The sequence below is a fragment of the Oryctolagus cuniculus genome, chromosome 13 (assembly GCF_964237555.1).
Source record: "Oryctolagus cuniculus chromosome 13, mOryCun1.1, whole genome shotgun sequence".
In the NCBI taxonomy this organism is placed as follows: domain Eukaryota; kingdom Metazoa; phylum Chordata; class Mammalia; order Lagomorpha; family Leporidae; genus Oryctolagus; species Oryctolagus cuniculus.
This window is the reverse complement of record NC_091444.1, coordinates 1,407,432-1,420,429: the sequence shown is the minus strand read 5'-3', so window position 1 is coordinate 1,420,429 and position 12,998 is coordinate 1,407,432. Positions and strand designations below refer to the sequence as shown.

Here is a 12,998-nt window from a genome sequence, read left to right as displayed (position 1 = left end):
TGCAGTGCTGGCATCCCATATGGGCGTCGGTTCTAGTCCCAGCCGTTCCTCTTCCGATCTAGCTCTCTGCTGTGGCCTGGGAAAGCAGTAGAAGATGGTCTGAGTCCTTGGGTGCAGCTCTGGCCATTGCAGCCATCTGGGGAGTGAACCAGCAGATGGAAGACCTCTCTCTCTCTCTCTCTACCTCTCTCTGTAACTCTGTCCTCAAATAAATAAAATAAATCTTTAAAAATAAATAAATAACCCATGACCTAAAAGGTGTTAGTAAAATACCTTAATATGCTGTATTCCAACTAACACGGCACTGTGGGAACCCAGAGCTCTAGGAAATGTTACTAATGCAGTTAAATACAACGGACTTTTGGAATCAAGGCTCTCATGGCATTTAAGAGAGATAACAAAAGGAAAAGCCACCAAGAACCAGAACAAACTCTAACCAAAGGCTCTGCAGAGCTGTCCTCGTTCTTACGACAGACATGAAGAAGTGGACTCCAAGGAGACTTCACCTCAGTAACCGAAGACTGTTTCCTCCTAGGGCTGCAGAACTCCTCCCTCCCCTAAGCCCACCTCCGAGCTACCGCGAGATCTCAAGAGGAGAGGATTCTGCGGCCGGCCTTGTGGTACAGGGAGCTCAACTGACTGCCACCTGCCAACACGCAGCCCACAGCGCAGCTCCTGTTCAAGTCCAAGCTGCTCTGCTTCCAATCCAGTTCCCTGCTAATGCACCTGGGAAAGCCGTGGGAAAGCTGGATGGAGCTCCCGGCTCTTGGCTGAAGGCCTGGCCCTGCCCTGGCCATTGCTGCCATTTGGGGAGTGAACCAGCAGCTGGAAGATCTCTTCTCTCTCTCCCTCCCACTCCCTCTGTCACTTGGCTTTGACATACACAAATAAATAAGTCTTAGTGCCGCCTCCAAAAGTGAGGATTCTATAAAATAATACTATCAACCCAAAGTTGTTTTCAGAATTGCATCCGCTAAAACTCATCATCTTCTGCACACGATTTCATAAATGTCACAAATAACTCACTTTGACCTGGGATGAGGCAGGCCATGTGAGGATGTCTGCACCCTCACATCTCAATGTAGGCATAAACATTTTTCTCAACTATGTACAACGAACAACAGCCACTCAAATATAAATGAAATTGCCCCCTTAAAACTAATGACCGGGCTGGCGCCGCGGCTCACTAGGCTAATCCTCCACCTGCCGCGCCGGCACCCCGGGTTCTAGTCCCGGTCGGGGCACCGGATTCTGTCCCAGTTGCCCCTCTTCCAGGCCAGCTCTCTGCTGTGGCCTGGGAGTGCAGTGGAGGATGGCCCAAGTAGTTGGGCCCCGCACCCCATGGGAGACCAGGAGAAGCACCTGGCTCCTGCCTTCGGATCAGCGCGGTACACCGGCCGCGTCAGCCATTGGAGGGTGAACCAACGGCAAAAGGAAGACCTTTCCCTCTGTCTCTCTCTCTCTTACTGTCCACTCTGCCTGTCAAAAAAAAAAAAAAAAACTAATGACCACAGGCATTTTGTGGGCTAAGACTGGGTTTAGGCACCCACATGCCGTATCAGAGTACAGGGGTGTGAGACCTAGCTCCCACGCCTCACTCCAGCTCCCTGCTAACGCAGACTCTGCGAGGAGGCACAGACAGTGTAAATAACTGGGTTCCTGCCACCACGTGGGAGCTCCCGGCTCCTGGCCCAACCCTAGCCATTGTGAACATCTGGGTAATGGATCAGCAGAGAGGAGCTCTCCCTGCCTCTCACATAACAATAATGATAGTGAATTTTAAAAGATTAACCACCAAGTTTGCTAAAAAAAGAAACGCAGACACCCAGAGCAAACCCAGAATGAGACGGGGCTACTCCAGATCTCGGACTTGCACGCATACCCTGGGTGTTGGTCTCAGTCCACGCCTCCCACCGCCAGACCCATTCCCAGCGCCCAGTGTCTGCAGCCCTCCAGCCCAGCAGCCTGAGGCACTTCCTCATCCTGCTCCCTGCGGTCCGGCTCCTCTCCCTTTACCTGCTGACTCCACTCATGGTTAGCAGGCTCTGACCTCCCCCACCCCTTTAACAAGAAGTTCCCCTTTTCTCAGCATACTCACAGCATCCCCTGAAGGCATTTAACATGGGGCTCATTGTGGCACAGTGGGTTAAGCCACTGCCTGCAACGCTGGCATCCCATATGGGGTGCCGGTTTGAGTCCCTGCTGCTCCACTTCCGATCCAGCTGCCTGTCAAATGTGTCTGGGAAACCAGCAGAAGATGGCCCAGGGGCTTGAGTCCCTGCCACCCAAGTGGGAGACCCACAGGGAGTTCCAGCTATTGCAGCCATGTGGGGAGTGAGACAGCAGATGGAAGGTGTCCTTGTCCCTCTCTCACCCCTCCCTATCACTCTGTGTTTCAAATAAACCAAACAAATCTTAAAAATAAAGAAGAGGGCCGGCGCCGCGGCTCACTAGGCTAATCCTCCGCCTAGCGGCGCCGGATTCAGTCCCGGTTGCCCCTCTTCCAGGCCAGCTCTCTGCTGTGGCCAGGGAGTGCAATGGAGGATGGCCCAGGTGCTTGGGCCCTGCACCCCATGGGAGACCAGGAAAAGCACCTGGCTCCTGGCTTCTGCCATCGGATCAGCGCGGTGCGCTGGCCGCGGCGGCCATTGGAGGGTGAACCAACGGCAAAGGAAGACCTTTCTCTCTGTCTCTCTCTCTGTCCACTCTGCCTGTAGAAAGCAAGCAAGCAAGCAAGAAAGAGAGAGAGAGAGAGAGAGAGAAAGAACGAACGAACACTTGACACAGCACTTACCACATTACATTGCAATACTTGGGCAACACCTCTCTACCAGGAGACCACGATCCCAAGAAACAAGAATGAGTTCATTATCTTTGTGGCGCACAGCCTAGCACTAGCATACAGTAAGTATTCCTTAATGCTTTACCAAAAAGAGGAAATGTTTTATTTAGAATATTTTTAGAGGCTTATTTATTTGAAACACAGAGTTACGTGGAGAGGGGAAACAGAGAGGGGGAAGGGATAGGGGGAGGGAGAGAGGAAGAGATCAAGGGCGAGGGAGACTGCAGCTTCACTCCCTGCAGAGTCCAGGGCTGGGCCAGGCCAAAGCCAGTCCAGGTAGCAGAAGCCCACACACTTGGGCCATCTTCTGCTTTTCCATGTGCATTAGCAGGGAAATGGATAGGAAATGGATTAGCAGGACTTGAACCAGCACCCTTATGGGATGCTGGCATCACTAGGAGCAGCTTGACCCACCACATTGCAATGCCAGCCCCAACAGCGCCTTTTTTTTTTTTTTAACAGGCAGAGTGGACAGTGAGAGAGAGAGAGACAGAGGGAAAGGTCTTCCTTTTTGCCGTTGGTTCACCCTCCAATGGCCGCCGCGGCTGGCACGCCACGCCAATCTGAAGGCAGGAGCCAGGTGCTTCTCCTGGTCTCCCACGGGGTGCAGGGCCCAAGCACTTGGGCCATCCTCCACTGCACTCCCGGGCCACAGCAGAGAGCTGGCCTGGAAGAGGGGCAACCGGGACAGAATCCGGTGCCCCAACCGGCACTAGAACCTGGGGTGCCGGCGCCGCAGGCGGAGGATTAGCCTAGTGAGCCGCGGCGCCGGCCTCCCAACAGTGCATTTTTAAAATGCACACACACGGTGCAGGCATTATGGCCCAGTGGGTTAAGCCTCCACTGTACACACCTGTACCCCACATCACATGGGAGAACTGACTCAAGTGCAGCCGCTCGGCTTCCCATCAATCTTCCTACTAATGCACCATGGGAGGCAGACGACTCAAGTGCTTGCCACCACAGGGGAGAGCCAATGGGGTTCTGGGCTCCTGGCTTCGGCCTGGCCCAGCCCTGGCTGCTGCAGGTGTTTGGGAAGCAGAATAGCACAGGAAAGATCTGTTCCCATCTCTGTGCCTTCCAAGTAGATGAAAATAAACACACAATTGTTTTAAAACGCTGAGAAATTGTCTCTATTACACTCAGTCTTGCCGCAGAGATGAGCCATATCAAGGTTCAGAAGTTAGGTACCAGCACCCAGGAGACAAGGAGCATGACAGGGTCCAAAGAACGCAGGAGTTACAGGGCAGACAGGAAGCCTCCCCAGGGAAGGTGCCGGCCAGCCCCTGCGGGAGGCAGAAGCAGACAGGGCCACGTCAGGACTGCAAGGCAGGGAACGCCGTCTACCCACCTTTCCAGGAAAAGTAACAAAGGTAATGTGACAGAGTACATGGAGGGCAGTCTGCAGGAGAGGCAGAATTTATTAATACCGCTTGTTGTTTTAATTCTGACATCAATTTTATGAGAGGGATGGTTCCACTTCACACATCCTGATACCCCCCCCCCCACAGATATCAAAACCCAGAAATGCTATTTTAGTACAAAAACCAAAACAAGAATGGGTCACGTTTAAACCTGCCTGTGAGAACTGCAGGCAAGTATTCCAACAGCTGGGTGCAAACGGACAGCGCGGGCACTGGAGAGGGCAGGCGGCAGGCGGGCAGTGTTTCCCAAGCGGTGTTAAGAGGCTGCAGAAACCAGAGCCCAGACGGGGAAGAGGGGAGGACGCAGAGGCAGCTCCAACGGGGAAGATGGGCAACTACAAGCAACAGGGAGGGGAGAAGCGGAGACAGAGTCTGCATCTAGGAGGGACAGTGAACTTCTGAAATCAGGAATGCCCAGGAGGCAGAGGGGCAGTCAGCACACCAGCCAGTGCCAGGGGCTGATCTCCAGGCTTTGCACACGCGGTTATCCTGCGCCCGTCCTTCTCAGAGCTGTGCACACTAACTCACGGGACCGACAGGGACGCCGAGGCGCACGAAGACTATGCAGCCAGCCAAGGGCACAGAGCTGGCGCATGGCAGAGCCGGGATTCGGATCCAGGCAGTCCCGTCCTGCAACCACGCTCTGCAGCACAACACACCGCTGCACTTCACCTGGCGTCTGATGCCTGTGCCGCTCTCTGAAACAGCCCACCCCTCCCTGAAGGGCAGGATGAGACGCCAGCTCCTCTACCAGGACGCAGCACGGTGGTCTGTCCCAGCAGGTTTCAAACCAAGTCCTGTCTGTGTGGATGAGAGGAAAGGAGCAGACAAGAAGAGGGACGCACTTCCTTTCTGCCACAGGTGGGAACACTCAGCAGCACGCATGGTGCTGACCGCAAGAGGCTGAGCCCAGGGACTGCCCCAGGCCCCGCCCCAGGCCCCTGTGCACACAGAGCTGGAGTGAACCACATGGCCATCAGGCACTGACAGGCAAGCCAAGCAAAACCATCTCAGGGCAGATTCTCTCTGTATCCCCAGAGCCCTAGGATGTGCTCAGTGGGAGGACAGGCGGCTAGTAGACAGGTGGACATGACAGGGGAACAGAGAGGCAGAGATGGGAAAACAAAAGTGCAACTGTGAACAAAACAATCAGTGGTGAATCTGGTCTTTATGAGACATCCAGACCAGTAAAGTACTGAGGAAGGGAGTAAGGACAAGGTGGTACACACACACAGTATAGGGAAAGCTCAAAATAGTCACAAAACAAAGGTGAGGAAGGACAGAGCTGAAAGAGAACATCAGGGGCCAGTGCCGTGGTGCCGTGGTGCTGTGGTGCCGTGGTGCTGTGGTGCCGTGGTGCCGTGGTGCCGTGGTGCCGTGGTGCCGTGGGCTAAGCTGCTGCCTGCAGCATCCCGGAAGAGCGCTGGTTCCAGTCCTGGTTGCTCCACGTGTGACCAGCTCCCTGCTCCTGTGCCTGGCAAAGCAGCAGCAGACGGCCTGAACACCCGGGCCCCTGCTACTCCCATGCGAGACTGAGACGGAGCTCCAGGCTTCTGGCTTCAGCCTGGCCCAGCCCTGGACGCTGCAGCCATTTGGAGAGATCTCTGTCTCACCCTCTCCATGTCACTCTTTCAAACAAATAAAATAAATATTTTTTTAAAAAGGGAAAAATCCTGATAGGGAATGAATTCTTACAAGTCAGCCTGGGTCGCAGAGAAGCCTGCTGGTAAACAAGGTGGCTCACAAGCCCAGGGAGGAGCAGACACGTGCCCACACCCACACTGCAGCACCTGGCTGCAGCCTGGCTCCACGCCAGCCTCCTGCTGATGCAGAACCCAGGTGCCTGGTGCCTACCACCCACGTGGGGGCCCAGACCAAGTGCCTGCCTCCCAGCCTCACCCTAGTTTGACTCTGGCTGCTGTGGACGCTTGAAGAGGAACCCAGAGGATGGGAGATGTCTTTCTCTCCGCCTTTCAAATAAATAACATTTAAAAAGACAAAAAGTAAAGACTAAAAGGACAGTGAGATAAGGTCCATCAGAGCACAAAGCAAAGGCTCCCAGGACTGTCGCTTCTCCCTCTCCAGGCCGACAGGGGGTCTCCGGAACCTGGCTCACCCACAGAGATCTCAGAAAGGCCTGGTCATAACACTCATGTCAGGCACTAAATGAACGAGAATGAAATTTTGAAACGTTTATTTGGAATAAAGGTGCTATGAGATACGCCTGCTGCCGAGAATGCCAATGTGCCCAATATCCATTTTCAAAATCCCGCCCATCTGTCAGTCCCCAGATCAAATGTGCCTTCCTCAGCAGCCCACCTGTGCTGGGACAAACGTCCACTCCTCACTGACCCAGTGCCTCTGCCTCTCGATTACACAACTCACCAGCTTACCCACTGGTGTCCTCCGACAGGCAAAGTCCCTGTAATTGTGCCCTACGCAAAGTATTCAACAGCTGCCAGAAAAACAGATTTAAAACAGTCAGTCTGAACATAACTAGTCTATTGCTAAGAGAAAACTGATAAGGAAAAACCTGTGGCTGAGAGCAAAGACAAGAAAGTGCACGTCTTCTGTACACAGTGCCCTTCCTATACGCACTCACTTCCCACACAGTGGCCCTCAGCTGAGCGTGAAAGCGCACCCCACGGAACACCTGGCCACGTGTTAGAGACCTCTGGGTGGTCACAGGTGGGGAAGGAGACCACCACCTACTGCAGAGCTGGGACGCTGCTACCCACGTGACGACGCTCAGGACAGCCGCACACAGCGCAGATTTATCTGGCCTCAGGTGTCAACATGTGCCAAGGTTGAGAGACTTGGTGTGAATGACGCAGACAAGAAAAAACCCAGAGCTGCCAATCAGTCTACTTCAGACTCCAAACCTTCCTTAAACCACCAGGAGTCACTTCCTCTCCCCACTGACTAAACAGGGACCTACGGGAGAAACGGAGCCGCCTTCCCAGAACGCGGCTGACGCACCACCCACAGAGAGGCCGGCACAGGTGCTCATGACCGGGGACTGCCGCTCCGTCCTGCTGAGCTACGATCTACTAACAACACAGCAACTAAATTACAGCGCAAAGCGAAGGCTGTACGTGATGACCATCTGCCATGCACCTACAGCAGAGGGACAGCCCTACCCACAGGACACTCCTAAATAATTCACCCCCGGGAAAGCTCAGCCAGCCAGACGCCCCCATCTCCACTTTCAGGCAGCCATTCATGCCACTGACAGGAAATCTGAAGGCTGCTGGACACAGCTGGACACGGCTGGAGACGCCACTCCATCGTTTCCCAGTGTAAAACCAGCAGCTCTCTCGTCTGAACCACTCCGCGCCCTCACACCGCCCTGTGAGAAACCTGCTGTGCCCGCGGGTCCAGACCCAGTCACACATCCCTCAGAACAGCAGCAAAGCCAGCTCCCTTAGCCACAGAGGTAAAGGCAGCACTGTCAGAGAGCAGCGGGATGGAGCGGAGTCCAGGGGAATCCAGAGGAAGTGAGAATTCACTGCCCCGCGAGCAGCCACGCAGGTGCCACGCAGGTGCCACGCACGCCATCACTGTAACAGACTTGGAGACCATCACTCACGTCAAGTAACTGTGCCGTGTTTGTGCGAGCTGTCAAGTGTGGCTGCTTTTCTACTTCACACCCTGCAGAGCATGTGCGTGTGGGGGCAGGGCCAAGCGTATCAGAACCAGCCTGAGGCTCGGGGGACAGCATTACTGGATTCTTCTAGAACCCGGGCCTACTCTACTTCACTATCAATTCCGCCCACCGCCTTCCCTGCTCCTCTTCCCCAGGTCAGGGTGAGGTTCAGCTTGCTACTTAATCCAGCCATCCTGTCTGTCCACTCCAAGATTTACAGACTCAGTTTATCTTACCAGGTAGATGACAATTTGGATTCTTATTTAAATGGCAACCATTTTTCTGCTGTTTCAGTAAACAACCCTGTGGACAGTGTATTGTTTCCACCTAGAGTTTCTGACAGAGTGTGCACTGGAATCCGCCACCCCAGCCGAGGGGTAAAGGGGTCTGAGGAGCCCCGAGAGCACCTCCAGGAGACACCCGCGCAAGGAGGCCGCGACACCCCGTCTGCAGCGGACCCGCCAGGTCACGGGCGTTCCCCACGGCTACCGCATCTGACCTCTGTCCCTGCAGTGCGACCACCTCCTTGCTCGTCTGGTTCTGTTACACCGATTTCCACGTTTCTGCTCTTCTAAAGCGTGACAACACCTCACCGGCTACGTCACCTATGGCCTAACTTCCTCCTCCCACCCCCACCCCCACCACGTGAACTCAGTTTACTCCACGGAGCAGTCAATCTTTAGGTGTTCATTTTGTCATCAATCCAGAGAAAATACTCTGATTTGCCCAGAACACGGCCCTTCTTTCCTGCACAGAGACAGGCTCCCTCCTCCTGTCTCAACTCCCGTTCTAATCCAGCCCCCGGTGCCCGACTCCAGCTCCCGTTCTAATCCAGCCCCCGGTGCCCGACTCCAGCTCCCGTTCTAATCCAGCCCCCGGTGCCCGACTCCAGCTCCCGTTCTAATCCAGCCCCCGGAGCCCGACTCCAGCTCCCGTTCTAATCCAGCCCCCGGTGCCCGACTCCAGCTCACGTTCTAATCCAGCCCCCGGAGCCCGACTCCAGCTCCCGTTCTAATCCAGCCCCCGGTGCCCGACTCCAGCTCCCGTTCTAATCCAGCCCCCGGTGCCCGACTCCTTCTGTTTCTTGGTCTTGCTGAGGCCCCCCTGCACACCTTCATTGCCGGCCGTCCTGCTCCCGGTTCCCCCACACCCAGCTGGCTCACTCTACCCCATTAAAATTCAGCTGAGGCAAAAGTACTTCTCCTCCACACGAGGGAGGATCTGTAGCTCTGCTGGTCAGAAACTGCCCAGTCATGGTCTTCCACCAGGGACAAAGGTAGCAAAGCTCTCTCCCTCCAGTCAAGGTCACAGCCAGCAGCAGCTGCACCCCCAACCACACTCACTCTGCCCAGCCGGCGTCCTCCTGGGTCCTCGACCAAGACCAGCACTGCGTGTGCAAGGCCTTCCAGTCTGCAGGGGGCCTGGTTCCGGAAGTCCTGCCCTGGGACACCCTCGCCCACCCTGCCCCGTCCAGATGCGGGGTGAGGAGCCGGCCTCCCACGGTGTCCAGGCGCCCACGTCCAGCGCCTCTCCCTGAGGCCCGCCCAAGGCCGGCTGCGAGCTGAGGTTACTGAAACATCCCGCGACCCAAGCCCAGGTCCTGCGGCCCGCGCTGACTTACAAGACGGAAGACACACACGCAGGCCTCTCGGAGCGCCCTGGCCTGTCCACTGGAAGGACCAGCACCTTCCCGATCGGCGCGGCCCGAAGTTCCTGGCCCCACCGCCATCAGCGCCGCTGGGTCACACGAAGAGTCGTCTTCCTAGCACTCGGCGACGACCACGTGGGCCCCTTCTAACAGCTCACCTCGGGTCCTCCACCGGCTCAGGACCACCTCACCCAACAGGCCTGGCCTGGCCAGCCCCGTCTACACCCGCGCCTCACTGCTCTTCCCAGCGCTCGGGGCCACCTGATCCACACTCATCCGCCCCGCCGGCCTTCTCACAGGCGTGGGGACCGGCCCTGCCCAGGCAGCCACGGGCGGACCTGAAATTCGCCAGGTCCACAGCAGGCTGACTTCCAGGCGGGTAATTCTGTGCGGTCCGCAGACACCAGCGGCCACCCTGCCGAGCCCAGCAGCACGGGAGGGAAGGCGGCGGCGCACACCCGGGTCGGCGCCTGCGCGCGGCCCTGCGGGGCCCTCTCGGAGCCCTGCGCTCCCGCACGAGGCGGCGGCCACGCTCGGGCCAGCGCGTCCGAGCGCGCCCGGCAGCCTCCCCATCCGCCGGGCCGGGTTCGCACGCCGGGACTCACGAGCCGCGGACGCGGCCCCGCCCGGGTCACCCCGCGGACTTCACCCGCCCCGCACATGCCCGGCTCGGGGGAACGCGCCGGCGGGCTCGCCGGCCGCCCACCGCCGCCGCGGCTGCGCTCGGGGCTTCCCCGGGGCGGCCGGCGACAGGGCCCGGCGCACACGTGCGGCGCCCCCGCCCCGGGAACTCGCCACTTCGGCCGAGTCCGGCCCGCAGCGCGGCGGCGGCGGCGCGCCCCGGGCCCGCGACTTCCGCCCGCGCCGAGCCCGCCGCTCCCGGCTCCGCTCCTCCGAGGCCGAGCGGCGCCCGCGGCTCGCGCACGCCCCCAGCCTCCCCCGGCTCACCGGAGACACTGCGCGCTCTGCAGGCTCATCCTCCGCCGCCGCGTCCGCCCGCGAAGCCGCCGCGTCCCTCAGGCTCCTCGCAGCGGCCGCGCGGCCCCGCGGGCGCTGCCGGCCGCCGCCATCTTCCCCTCTCCGGCTCCTCCTCGCTCGGCGGGGGCGGGGGCGGGGGCGTGAGGCGAGGGGCGGCGGGCCCGCGGCTCCGGCTCCTGCTGCGGCTCCGGCCCGTGGGGCGCAGGGACGCTCCGACCCGGGAGCCGCGGAGGAGGAAGTGGCGCGTCTCGCGAGACTTCAGCCGCGCCGCTCCCTCGGGGCGACTTCCGTCTCCGCGGGGCGCTCCCCGCCGGGGTCAGCGCGCTGGGTGCCGGCCGTGCGGCTGCGAGCGGCCTGCTGGCGGCGCCTGGCGGGCTCCGGCCAGCCCGCTCCCGGTCCTCCCGCGCGAGAGGGCAGCCGCAGCCTCCGCGGGAGCATCAAGCCCGGGGCAGCCGGAGTCACACTCAAAGTCTTCCGCCGCCGGCCCGCTCCCCCCGCCCCCACTTCCTTTCCCGCTGCCGTCGCCGCCCCACCGGAAACGCCGCCCTTCCCTCCGACAGTTCCGCCCGCGGCCCCGACGCCGAGGCCCCGCCTTGCCGGGGGAGGCGGACGGAGGCCAATGGGATTGGAGAGGCAGCTGCCGTGGCAACGGAGGCTGCGGTTGTGTTGTCATAGTAACCGGGGTGCCCCTCCCCGGGGCGGAAGGCGGGCGCCGGCCGCGCCCTCTCCCCGCCTGCCGCCGCGGCCGGGGCCGAGGCCCGGGGTCCCCGGCAGGGCCGGCCGCTCGGGGAGCGCTCGCCCGCCGCGCGCGGTCTGTGTCCGGGTGTGAGGGCGGGGTCGGCGCCGGGTGCTCTCCGGGGACGTCCCGAGGTGTTCCCGGGGCTCCGTGTCGCGCGGACAGGGGTCGCCGGCCAGGGCAGCGCGGGCGGCGGTCAGCACCGGGGGTGCGGTCGCCTCAGCCGGGGGAAGAGCGGCCGCGGTGGCGCCGATTCTAGGATCCGCTAGAGAGCGACGCAGACGGCCCTTCCGTCCGGCGGTTCGCTCCCCACGGCCGGCAGCCCCATGCGGCTCCCCGGTCAGTGGCCCGAGGACTTGGGCCATCAGCAGGGGGCTGCGTGGGAAGTGGAGCAGCTGGGACTCGAACCGGGCCCCATAGGGGACCCGGGCACGGCAGAGGGTGGCTTAACCCCAATGCTCATCTTTAACTTGCAAGTCAATGGGGCTCTAAAAATCATTCGCTGGATTCTCATTCTGCTTAACCCATCATCCCCCTCATGCTATATGTAGGGCACCTACACGGCTTAAACTTTGAAATAGTTACTGGTGAAATAGAACTGAAACCTTGGGACTTGGACGTCCCAGTCCCGTCTCCGATGCCCTGATCCAGCGGCTGGAGCGCAGACGTCATTCTGGGATAGCTGTCAGCCACTTCATGTCATGGAAATGCGTGGAGTTAATTTTGCTCTCCACAGACCCCTGAAGTATCCTCACCTAACGTCTGAGCCAAGAGAACGAGAATCCACTTCATGTCCTTTACCCCATCTGGTTTCAAAAAACATTCATTTATCTGAAAGGCAGTGTGACAGCGACAGAGACCGGCCGTCTGCTGGTTCACTCCCCAGGCAGCGGCAGCGGCCAGGGTGGGCCAGTCTGACGCCGGGAGCCGGGAGCCCCGTCAGAGGCCTCCTGCCTGGGTGCGGGGGCCGTCTCCCGATGCCTTCCCGGCCCGTCGGATCAGAGTCGGAGGCGCCCAGGCTGGAACCGGCACTCCTGTGTGGGCTGTGGCTTGCGAGCAGTGGCTCAGCCCACGGTGCCACAACCCCGGCTCCCCTGCCTTCAGTGCCGCGTGGCACAGTGGCTTCATGGGGAGGACTTAAGCTCCCGGAAACTTGGGTTTCTTCCTTACCGAACGTGACACAGCACTGCCGCAGCGCCCGGGCCGCGAATCTTCAGGGAAAGGACAGAGCATAACTTTACGGCAGTCAGCAGACCTGGGTGACTGAAACCCGCGCTCCCACTTCATGAAGCGGAGTCAAAACTGCACAGGAGCCGCTCAGGCGACCAGGTGAGAGCACTCAGGTTAGAGAAAAGCCGTCAGTTAAACCACCTCCAAGTCCCAGACTCCAGCTCGGAGAAAACGTCTTCAAGGACAAGAGTATTTTCACTGAACTTTGTGATTTTCTCATTTGGGGTTAGGAGCAGTTAACCCTTTCGTTACATGGCAGTAGAAACGCAGGAAAGGATGGACGAGGGAAGAGAGGCCATCAGCTATTAGAAAACAGGACAGGCCGGCGCCGCGGCTCACTAGGCTAATCCTCCACCCGCGATGCCGACACCCCGGGTTCTAGTCCTGGTCGGGGCGCTGGATTCTGTCCCGGTTGCCCCTCTTCCAGGCCAGCTCTCTGCTGTGGCCCGGGAGTGCAGCGGAGGATGGCCCAAGTGCTTGGGCCCTGCACCCCA

The 12,998-nt window shown here is 59.3% G+C and overlaps 1 protein-coding gene across 3 annotated transcripts in view; it reads right to left on the bottom strand.

The window, feature by feature from the left end:
- SMG7 (SMG7 nonsense mediated mRNA decay factor) overlaps positions 1-11,027 on the bottom strand; it is a 77,087-nt gene extending 66,060 nt beyond the window's left edge. For all 3 annotated transcript variants that reach the window (XM_051841429.2, XM_051841430.2, XM_051841431.2), the window contains exon 1: positions 10,509-11,027. Coding sequence is in view for 1 of the 3 variants with exons in the window: in XM_051841430.2 (XP_051697390.1) it covers positions 10,509-10,537 (29 nt within the window). In the remaining 2 variants the exon portion in view is untranslated. The remainder of the gene's footprint in view (positions 1-10,508) is intronic.
- Between the last annotated feature and the right edge of the window lie 1,971 nt (positions 11,028-12,998).